The 12,573-nt window shown below is 36.1% G+C and overlaps 1 protein-coding gene across 2 annotated transcripts in view; it reads right to left on the minus strand.

Annotated features, from left to right (window-relative positions):
• DOK6 (docking protein 6) overlaps nt 1-12,573 on the minus strand; it is a 246,126-nt gene that overhangs the window by 68,255 nt on the left and 165,298 nt on the right. For both annotated transcript variants that reach the window (XM_061995510.1, XM_061995511.1), the window contains one exon: nt 2,279-2,417. In XM_061995510.1, coding sequence (XP_061851494.1) covers nt 2,279-2,417 — 139 coding nt within the window. The remainder of the gene's footprint in view (nt 1-2,278; nt 2,418-12,573) is intronic.

Genomic DNA, 12,573 nt, shown 5'->3' on the forward strand with positions numbered 1-12,573 from the left:
AAAGATGGAATTATCACTACATTTCTTTAGTTTTTCTGATTTGTATAACAATAGATATACCAGTTAAGCTTTCTTTACTTTAAAAAATTTAATTTTCACCTTTACAAAAAAACCCACATGTAATTCCGTAATACTAACTGTGAGCTGTTCATTACAGAAAGGGTCAGGAGAGAGAAAAAACCCTCAAATATAGAGCTACAGATACATAGGATCTAAAGGTAGACCTAAAACACACTTACGGCCTCTAGATCCCTGATTTAAAAATATACTCTTGCTTGTATTTCATTTACAGATCCTATGGAAAAAATTACACATAGGCATTTGATGAAACTGTTGATTTAGATATCAAATAAGCAATTATACTTGATAAAAGGAAAATAATGCTGTTTAGTCTATTTAATATCTTCATATTTTGTTTCTAATATGATTACAACTCAAATGTTACAGATGACCCCTTAAAGTTTCAGTACCCCATCATTCAGGAACAGCCAAGATTCCAAAATCAAATTAAGATTATCTAACTAGTGGAAGTATAAAATCAACAGATTTTTTTCAGTTGTTTTTACACAGTTCACAACTTCTATGCAGCCTATGGCAGCCTACAGCAGGCCTCTGCCGGTCTCTCTCTGCAGATTGCAGCGCAGCCTCATGCAGGAGCCAAGTACATTATACACTGCGTGGCTGATAAGTCATTTCTATTTCTCAACCTGCTCTCAGAGTTTGATATTATGCACCATATGGCCACAGCCTTCATAAATCAGGTTTCAAGGAAGTAATCTGACAGCAGAATGGAAACAGTTTTGCTAAGCCTGAAAGTGGTGGTTCCATGAAAGGAAAATCCTGTATCATCCAGGTCTAAACATCTACTATGGGAGCATGAAATTGGTCTAGCTTATCTTACTGGTGCAAACACTTTAAAAGGAAACATTTATAATTCCTTTTCCTAGTTTTGGACTATTATTCAATAATTTTCTACTCTGTAGAATGCTCTTTTCTTGTTGCCTGCACTTCTACTACTTCAGATGCTCTTCCATTTAATCCTCTTTTCTTTGCCTTTCCAGCAATTGCTCCTGTGTCTGTAACTTTATTTTAATCTTGATTATGAACTCTCCTCTTCCTGCCTTTTCTGTCCAAAGTTCATGCATCTCAACTATTGTGAAAATGCTCCTACTTTGTCCAGTTTTATTGAAAAAGTCATCCACTTTTCCTCATAAATCATAGAAAAAGATCACTTTTCATGGCTTCCTATCTTAGATCTTAATTAGACACATGCAGACTCTAAGTGAAGCATTCAACATAAAAGACTTTTGATACAGAAATCCAAGTCTTTGTCAAGTTTCTTTTTCCATAAAAGAGAAAGAAGACTTATCTGAGGAGTAATTAGGAGAAAGAGTTGAACATTGAGGTCTTAAGTTGACTTTGGCAAAAGCCTTTCTCTCAGGATTGTGAGCAAGATATTTTTACATTGATGGAGTGCGGGGGGATCATATAAGTCATGTTTGCATAACTGTGGGCACATACATGATGGGAAGGCAGAGAAGGAGGAGTCACTGGAAATGATGCAATTGCCCTCAAATCTTTTTCTATGGCAAATTCCGCGGAGAATCGTGGTCATCCGAGACAAAAAGCACGTATACCAGCCTCTCTGGTCTCCCATATCTTTATATAGGCAGTTTCAAACCACAGCTGAAAATTAGCTTTCCAGAATTACAACTTAAGACCATCTCTACTTCTAAGCATACAGGGTATACTTTTTTTTTTTTTCTTTTTGTCTTAAAAAGCTGCAAACTTTTCAGTAATCATATAAAGTGTAAACAGGAAATTCCAAACTTTTGAGGATTAAGGAAAACAGAACATGTCTGCTCTCACCGAGCAGTGTTTTTACTGGACTTTTTTTTTTCTTCCCCACCTGTGACGCCATAAGGAGCAATCAACATTCATCAATAGTCAACTCATTGCTAGCTTCTGCTAAAGGCTTAATCTTTGAGTAACAGAGTCACAATTTTCAAGAAGGTAACCATGGATATTGAGTTTAATGTTACCCACTGCTCTCAAAAGATACCAACAATTACTATATATTACACCCTGGAAAACCCTGACCATGAAAATACAGAACTACAAAAGTATCTACTAAACTACAAAATATACATAGTTAATGCCATCATTACGGTTGAATCCACAGACTTCCATTACTCCAAACTTCTTTTCCTCATTATCACTTTTTGTTTCAGATAGCAATTTTTATTTTAATTTAAAGATTTTGGTGAAAGGACCTTACCCTTGCCTTCTGCTCCATTTCCATCATTAGTCTTTCATGTTGCTCTGCTATTGCCAGCGTTGCAGAATGTACTTTTTGATATATCATTTCTCCTTCTCGTGTCTGAAAGGTGAACAGTCCTTCTCCTGTGTCACACATCCTGCAGTGAGGAAAAAAAATAGTACTGTGTAATTTTTATTTAACTATTACAAAAAGTGTACACTTTGCAGTAGAAAATTATGACTTTAGCAGTTAAACATTGGAATTATAAACTTCTGAAGTTATTTTTACCCTTGAAGACAGACATATTCCAAGAGATGTGCAGAACTTCAAGAACAACACTTTTAAGATCAGTTTTAATCATCATCTAGATGGTGAAAAAGAAGTCTTAAGGTAGAATAAAATTTGAGGTAATACAGTCAGCTATTTCCAGCATTGTTTCAAATGTCTGCATTGGTAAGTGGGAGCTACATTTAATTTTCTTAGCCAAGAAATGCCAGAAGTACATATCACATCATGACTTTGAAAAGTTGACATTTTAAGAGAACATGGACAATTAAAAGTGCTATTATGGTTAATCACTACAAAGAAGCTATATTGAAAGCTTTAAGAGGGTTAAATTATAACTATCTCAGGACATTTATGTGAGGCAGTGTCTAAAGCTATTTTGATGATTACAAAAGCCATTCAGTCTATTTGACAACAGGAACAGTATTTCTGTAGTATAAGAAGATTAGTGAGAAAAACCCACTAGAAACACAATTTAATTTCTCATTTGAAAGAGCAACTGCTGTTATCTTTATCTGTGATATCACTATGGCATTATTCTCAAGAAGAAGAGTGGTACAGGGTAAATGCAACGACAAAGAGGGCTGGAAATACAGAAAATGGGAACAGACAATGTTCAATTATTGACTGAATCTTACCTTCAGAATATATACAGTGTTAACAGTGGTGCCATATGACATATTTATATTAGTAGTTCCATTATATTATCAGTGTCTAACGTCTGTATTTTTATAGATTTCTTGCAGTTTTAGAAATGGAATTTAAAAAATCCTCTTTTTTAGATCTGATAATTGCTGTACAGATTTTCAGTTATCTGTGACAGAAAATTGCTGACTTGTGACCGATGCATACCATTCTTCAACAAAAGATTTTTTTATTCTTAAAATACCAGATTCTTTTAATGTTTTCATTGTTTCCGTTATTTTTAGAGACATTAAACTTTTAAAATATCCCAGCACCTTTACAATGGCCCCAGAAATCCTGAGGTATATAGAAAAATATGTCCTGAATAGTCTAACATTCTACCAGGTTTTTAAATATCAGTGTCTTTAGATTTTGCATACCAGATTCTTAATGATTAATCATATATCAAATTTTAGAAAATATTTTCCCATGTCCTAAACATATAGATCTATATTGTTTTAATTAAATAGTAATTTAAATGTATCTCCTACATTATGCACACACACGGGCAAACATATGCTATTATCACAGAATCACAGAATCTTAAGGGCTGGAAGGGACCTTGAAAGATCTAGTCCAGATCCAGATCCTGCCAGAGCAGGACCACCTAGAGTCACACGGGGACTTGTCCAAGTGGGTTTTGAATGTCCCCAGAGAAGGAGACTCCACAACCCACCTGGACAGCCCGTTCCAGTGCTCTCTCATCCTCACAGTGAAGAAGTTTTTCCCTGTGTTTCTCTGGAATCTCTTATGTTCCAACTCATACCCATTGCCCCTTGCCCTATGATTGGACATCACTGACAGTAGCCTTGCTCCATCCTCCTGACACCCACCCTTTACATATCTGTAAACATGAATGAGATCGCCCCTCAGTCTCCTCTTTTCCAAGCTGAAGAGCCCCAGCTCCTTCAGTCTGTCATCATAAGGGAGATGCTCGACTCCATCATTGTGGTGGCCCAGTGCTGAACTCTCTCCAGCAGCTCCATGTCCTTCTTGAACTGAGGGGCCCAGAATTGGACACAGTATTCCAGATGTGGTCTCACAAGGGCAGAGTAGAGGGGGAGGAGAAACTCTCTCGATCTACTGTCCACAGCCCTTCTAATACACTCCAGGATGCCATTGGTCTTCTTGGCCATGAGAGCACATTGCTGGCTCATGCTCATCCTGCTGCTAACTACGACGCCCAGGTCCCTTTCCCCTACACAACTCTCTAACAGTTCATTCCACAGCCTGTACTGGTACATGGGGTTCTTCTATCCCAGATGTAAGACTCTACAGTTTCCTTTGTTGAATTTCATTAGGTTTCTCCCCACCCAACTCTCCAGCCTGTCCAGGTCTCATTGAACGGCAGCACAGCCTTCTGGTCTGTCAGCCACTTCCCCCAGTTTAGTATCATCAGCAAACTTGCTGACAGTGCTCTCTGTTCCCTCATCAACGTCATTAATGAATATATTTTTAACAGTACTAGTCCCAGCATGGATCCCTGCAGGACTTCACTAGATACAGGCCTCCAACTAGACCCTGCCCCATTGATTACATTGATCTCTGCCTTCTTCTCTTCAACCAGTTAACAATCCAGCTCATCCTGATCATCCAGCCCACACCTTTTCAGTTTTTCTGTGAGGATGCTGTGAGAGACAGTGTCAAATGCTCTACTGAAATCAAGAGAAACCACATCCACTGCACTACCACCATCTATCCACCTGATTACACTTTCATAAAAGGCTATCAGGTTGGTCAAACATGACCTCCCTTTCATAAAGCCACTTTGACTGCTCCTAATGACTCTATTGTCCTTGAAATGCCTGGAGACAGCACCCAGGATAAGTTGTTCCATCACCTTTCCAGGGATGGAGGGGAATCTGACTGGTCTGTAGTTACACAGCTCCTCCTTCTCGCCCTTTCTGAAGACTGGAGTGACATTTGCTTTCCTCCAGTCCTCAGGCACCTCTCCTATTCTCCATGACTTACTGAAGATGATGGAGAGTGGTTTAGCAATGACTTCTGCCAGCTCCCTCAGCACCTGCAGGTACATCCCAGCGGGGCTCATGGATTTATGTACATCCAGAATATATATTACTGCATTTTGAAAATGGAATATTTTTTTTCATGAGATTTGTCTTTTTGTCAAATTAGATAGTTTGTACACAATTTTACTTCAAAACTCATCTTAACAGGACTATTGTGCCTATATAAGAGACTATTGAGAGTTCAGTAGTTGCTTTTCATTTCAGGACTGACCAGTGAAAATAAAATCTTACAGAAAATCTGAGCCTCCCGTAAAGAACTTATGTATGGCTGTTTTGGAGAAGAACAGAAAGTACTGGAGTCAGAAACAAATAAAACAGACATGCTTCTGGAAAACACCTGGTGAAAATACTTAATGATGATCAACTGAGGTGTTGAGAAGAAAGTCATAGTCTTAAGGATAGACGATTCATGGCATTATCTTTAATTCTGAATAAAAATAATCATCTCTGTCCCAATATGTAAGGAAAATAAAATCCATTTTGTTGACAAGTATTACCTGATCAGTATTAATGTGATGTGCCAATAAATACATAAAAAAACCCCACTTTTGTAATTAATTCCAATGGAGATCAAGATTCCTGCTGTAAATATTTAAGATATTTTATATCCTTAGCCATAATCCCTCAAAGAGCTTCTAGGAGAAATAAAATGTCTCCAGAGTTTTGCGACATTATGGGAACAGCCTTTCTGATCCCTCAGGGCATCGTATAGCTGGTACTCTGCTTTTGTGTAAAGAGATCTTAATAAAATTCAAAGAGTGTGAAATGGAAAGTCTGGAAAAAATGACGAGGTTTCAGAAAGTGAGGAAAAATATGACCTTTTTGTTGGTTTCAGAGGATGAAAAATCCTACAGGCATGAAAACAAGGAAGCAATGGGGCGTGACTAAGATTCAGGAGCTGAGGTGCTTGTTTTGAGCACTATCACTGCGTGAGCCTTGTGTGGAGGTTGTGATGTGGGATGTGGTACTGCCTTGGCATCTCACTCACTGCATAGGCCAGCACCTCAGGGTGACTGTAGCAGACATGGCATGGCCATGTTGGAAAGTCCTTGATGGCGGTCTCTCCATTTCCAGATTGTGAGCTTCCCTGGCTAATGATGGATCACACACACACAGCTGCTCAAAACTGGAGGTGGAGGAAAATTATGGTCATCATCTTTTAAGGTGCTGAATTCCCCTATGCTGCTTTGAAGTTTAACAGGGCTCAAAGACTCCCAAAATGAAGCACTCAGTACCTGGCATGCCTGAGCTCTCCAAAGGCAAAAAATTTTTAAACAAAACTTTCTTACATCAAAAGCTTTTACTTTTTAAAATGCTACCACAGCATTTTTTCACAACCATCAATGTTAGTAGATTTGGCTCAAGAGCTAGGGGAAGGAATAAGAGAAGGTGAGACCTAAGTTTGTGGCCTAGGATACACTGGATTAAGAGATCAACAATGAAAGTTTTAGGTTTACTCAAAGGTTGGGCTTTTGTTCAAGTCAAAGGCCTTTTCCAACCAGTATTGTCAGACTTTTTCCAATATATCCCAAATTCACACAACGGCTTCCTACTGCTGCTACTCATGATAGTAATTTCAATCTTTTAGAGTAGAATTAATACTATATAATAACCTTGAAGAATTCTCTTCAAATAGAAAAATTTGTTGACTTGATCATCTTTTACAAATGGTGATTTTTTACAAACAGAAGTTCATGCTTCCAAATCATAGTTGAAATATTTTAAAAAGTTTAATAGCACAATATTCAGCAACTGCATGAGAGGACAAAAAATTGACATCTCAGCTTCCTTTTACTATTGTGGTTAAGGATAAAATGTGTTTTCACAATAATGAAGGCTGAAAAACTGAGATGCTCAGAAACATTATTTGCTATAAGTTCTTGCTTTAAAATAGAGGATAAATAACAATTGTACCTAGAAAATTTTTAGTTCTTCATAGTTGTGGATCTATTTTTTTAAAGGATTTTAATAATTTCTTTTTACTCACCAATAATTTAGCATCATAGAAATAATGGGTCATTTATGTATATACAACTACACACAAAAACCAAAATAAGGGTAAATACGCTCAAATAGGCACTAAAAATCAAAAACATTTACTATTATTAACTATTTACTATTACTATTTACTGTTAGTAACTATAGTTATTAATAATGAATAAATAAATACTACTGTAGTTTAACAGTTTCTAGTTCTTTAAACAAATATGGACTTTAAATTTTTAAATGAGAACAGATCATGAGGAGGTATTTTCCAGTAATCAAAGAGCTAAAATTTACTGGTACTGAACTGGATGAAATTGCTGTTGCATAGTCTGCACTCGATATGTGAAAAAATGAATTCCTTTAAACAGGGAAGCTATTTACTCAGATACTTCACGGCCCATAAACGAAGTTACCTAGTTATTATTTCATGTACGTTTAAGAAAGTGTTCAGATGTCTCACAGGGACCAGACCTGTCACTGTCACAAGACATGCAGTAAACAAAAGATAGCTTTTCTTTAAAGCCTTGAAGCTGTGGCTGTTACTCAGAAAAAACTGGTATGCAGTACTTAATTTTGAACTGAGACATTTACTTCTTTCATTGCTACAGCTCTGATTTTCTAACAAGTGATGGAAACTAGCAAATTTGCCTCCAATGTAATTAGATTATTAGTGGAGACACAAGCACTATCTCTTGTCCTTATCTAACTTTTGCTGTTTCCTTGTTTGTTATCTCAACTTGAGCTAAGCCATTTTGAGAGAAATGCTGTTTGTATGGAAGGACTTTACACACAGCATACATTAAAGCCAGGCTAGCTAACCAGTAGATCAATAAAAAAATGAATACAAAGCACCCCTGAGGGTCCAAATGCTTTGCTCATTCCAGCCTTCAGCACATGCTAACTTGCTTCTTCCCAAAGCTGATATTTTCTGAGAAAATGAAAAAAAAAGGTAAGCAAATAAACTCTTTGTGGCAGGGGAGTATTTAGATTAAAAAAATCCTCTGTTTATACCTAGGAATACTTATCAAAACAAATGAAAAATAAACTATGTAAGTCTGTAAAAATTTATGTAAAATTTCTATGTTGAAAGGGTAGAAAAACACAGAAAGAAATTAAATAAAAAAATAACAAGAATCCTAACAGCAGGCGAAAAAGGCATTTATTTGATGGGGGAATCAATAAGAAAAAATATAACTACATAAATATGATATGTATTAGACTTAAGAAAGATCTGTGGGTGAAGCAGAGAGAAGACAAGCAACGGGAAATGTGCCCAAAGTGTAATTGATTCAGGTATAGAACTTTGACAGCAGACATGGTTAGAAAGACTTAAAGCTGGGACAAGGTCAGTGAAAACAGGGAAAATGTACCGTGAAAAATCTGTGAAAGGCAAATGATGATGGCCAACATGAAGCACAGCAATGATATAAAGGACAATATCCAGAACATGCAGACACAGAGTGTGGCCTGTTACTCATTCTCTATATGAATAACGAGTTTTATTGCCACGCTTTCCAATCAGCACTTCAGAGTTTTACCTGGAGTGGGTAACCTGGCAGTATTATAACCTGAAAAGTAAATAATGAAAATTATCTGACAGATGGGATGTCTGTCACCCTTAATGATAATTATTTACTGGCAAGAACACACAACACACACAAAAAAAGTTATTATGCATGATACATACTAATTTCTGGCTATAAACTTTGCTCCATAACATTCATTGTCATGCTATTGCACTTCAACTGAGGTGGGTAACTTTCCATGTTCTTGCACATGCTTATGAGACATAGATAGCAATATTCTTAAATTTGCTCCTATTCATGTGGAATCTCCTTGAATTTGGACTGAGTTAATACAGGGAATGTGGTGTACTACCACACCTCTGATATGGCTCAGTAACTTGATCATGTAGCTTTAGTCCTGAAGATTTGTTCAAGGTCAGATCTTGAATTTCTCAAGTCATTCTCATTGTTTTCAACTAAAAGAACTAAATGATCATTTATGTCATTAAAGCAGCTTTCCTACTAAAAATGTTTATGGCAACACTTTGCAATTCTGAGAAGAAAAATGTTCAGAGAATGAGTGGGAGTGAGGGATGATGAACTGCTTCCAGTTAGTTGGGATTCCATCACTCAGAGGAATGAAGCAGTCCTTCTTCAATACTTAATTGAGGACCTTAATACTTTCCAAGTTCCATATATTCTTAAGATGTTATATGCAATGACAGTAACAAAAATCTTATGTACTAGTCTGGTGAATACACTGCTAGTCATTCTGAACAGAGATGAAGTACCTTACAAATTTTTTCTCTAAAAGAAAGACTTTTTGTGTGAATCATGTTTTTTCATGACAAGATTGTTTTTCTGCCTCAACCAAATGACCTTTTAAGTGGTATAATATAAACTTTTTTTTTTTTCCTCAGGAAAACATGTATTATTTGTTTTGTCAGATAGCAGAGATTTATGTACAGTACTTGCGGTAATGTCTTGGGATATTTTTTCTTCTCATTGCTTGTGCTACCTCTAGAATCGCTGCCTCTGCACTGCACTCTGTGATAGTATATTTAGACTAGTGGGGCATATTGGAGACACTAACCCATTTCTACGTATCAGATGCTTTCCACTTTTTCCTTAATGAAAGTGTAGAAAGCAAGCTGTGTCATTCTCTGGGCTATATTAATAATTGTCCACTATCACTGTAATTCTGTAATTTACTTCCAGAGGGTTTATCCTTGTCAAAGGTTTTTTTTTTTCCCAAGGTTTAGCTTTGATAAGAAGGAGAACTCTCATCTGGGATCTGGGACTTATTCCAGATCACCTTTTGGTTGCTACCAAATTTTTCCACCTATTTTCATTAAAAAGTTTTTATTCATATTAATTACTTTGATATCTCACAATAAGTGTGAGTAGTGCTGAAGAGTTAAAAGAGTAAATAAATTTCAGTGTTAATTACAGCATAAAAAGCAGAAAACATGACTACACTGAAGTCATGGATAAAAGGTAGAATGTAGGGACTGACGTGTGCTGAGCAGAGGTTCTGTTTTCTATTTCTGAGACCCTAGAAACTAAATTGTAGTAAAAATCAGAGAAGTTATATTCCAGAGTCTAAGAACTTGAATCCCAAATACTTCACTATAACAACATTTTTTGTCTCTTCCTGCTTGTATTTTCATAAATCATTATCTAGATATTTTGATGGAGAACACTGAACTGTGCTGTTTGTGCTTTACCACCTCTAAGTAAGAAGGATTCTAGGATGCACATGCAAATTACCCTCTTGTGTCACTATTTAGTTCATATTATTTAAGAAATTAGTGTAGGTAATTGACATGTATGCATATGCAAAACAACACACTTCATGAAGACTTTTGACCTCTTAACATTTTCTTAAAAAAATCCCAACACATTTGTTAAACAGAGGAGAATAAAACTCATTGTTGACATGTTCTTAAATACACAAGATGTTTGCATTTTTGATAGTTTAAATAACAGAACAAATGAGAAGATTTTGTTAGATAATTTGTTCTATTAGCTCATGAAGCATGGGTCTTGTTGATAATGATGAAATATTATAAATAGTGTTTTAGAGTAGTATCTATTCTTGCCAGCTCCATGAAAGATAAACCACAAACTCATATATTACTATTAACATTTTAGTACAGAAGCAGCAGTTACAGTTGGCTGAACAACAAAGAGATCAATGAAAAAGTAACAGATTACAAAGACTACAAATGCCTGTATTTTTTTGATTAAATCTTTTCACTAATCATGGTTTGGCTACTATTTGTCATCTCACTTCTGAACAAGAGGGATATAAGTTCCAAGTCCTGGAAGCTGGGATCATATTCAAATACAAATATTTGCTACAGGACTTTCTGAAACCCTGTTAAGAGCTATTATTCCCCCAATGAAGACAAATACATCCCATAAGAATATTAGACAGTTTGTCTCAGTGTCTTTAGTAGCATAACAAAGCTGAAACCACATTAATCTACATGAATACCATTGCCTTTGACAAACAGGAAATGTTAGATATAAAACCTAAAGAGGACCATTACTGGTTAAAATAAATGACAATGTAATAATACAGGAGCCCTGTGCATTGCTACTTGCTTAAACAGAAGTAATACAACTTAGTGGCCCAGGATCATTATTTGCTTCTTTGTTTGTTTGTTTGGGTTTTTTTTATCTTTTTAAGCCCTGAAGTCACTGTTATGTTTGGGACTACTCGCCCAGGGTAGATGGAAATTGTCTCAGATGCTACTCACTAGAATCTCAATTAATTCCAAATACAATGTCACACAAGTCTGAACTTATTTGATCCACTCTCAGGAGTGAGTGAGTTTTCTAAGGAGGTATCTGCCAAAAACAAATGTTAGAACAGTAACAGCCAAGGAATGAATCTGCACAATTATAGTTGTTTATTTTACTTCAACTTTGGGGTGCTTAGAAGCTATGACACCAGACACTATTGTAGAAGTGCCAACAATACTTGGAGTAAGTGACCCTGTTCAACCTAAAAGCTAAACTAAAAAGAGGTAATAAAAACTGCTTTTGCATCTGCAAATGCTAACAAATATGATATGAACAATTTAGTATATGACCACATTTGACACACTCTACAAGAGTTATTTGCCCTAAAATGCCTCATTAATCGTTCACCTATGTACAGAATGCCATACTAAACACATTGCACCCACAGTAATGCAGACACTGCGTTTGTATCATTGCTCTCTTTTATTTCGACAGCAAGTATAGGAAACAGATTTTTCCAGCATTTTGATGGAAGTATAGCAACTTAAGGAGAGGACGGAAAATTTCTGCAGGGCTGAACAGGAATGAACTAATACAAGTAACACTTTTAGTGGAGGAATAATATTGACATAGTAGAAGTAAATTTAATAGAGAACCAATACAAAGGTTTAGAACCACAGAATCAAGAAAAAAAACCCAAACAAATTATAAATTCAAAACATTATTTTTCCCAGTTTATGGAAAATGAAAGCTGCATTCTCCCATTTCAAAAGTGTGATACACAAACTGTGAAGAAATGATGAAGGGAACACCCTAAGCACTCTAAATTCAGTTTTTTTGACTACTTTAAATGCATCATCATTTAGTGACTTAAAGCATTCATGCTCAGCCATTCTCTGAAACTTTCAGTATCACTATGATTTTACTGTGATGAGGATTTAAGTACTGCTGTCGTCTTTCAATGTCACTTTCTCAATCTTCAAGGTATGAGAGCTACTGTTTTAACCACTGTGGCCACAGAGGAACATTCAGAAAGTCATATGCAAATATAATGGGCACATAGGGTTGTCCA

This window comes from Colius striatus, chromosome 4 (assembly GCF_028858725.1).
Source record: "Colius striatus isolate bColStr4 chromosome 4, bColStr4.1.hap1, whole genome shotgun sequence".
In the NCBI taxonomy this organism is placed as follows: Eukaryota; Metazoa; Chordata; class Aves; order Coliiformes; family Coliidae; genus Colius; species Colius striatus.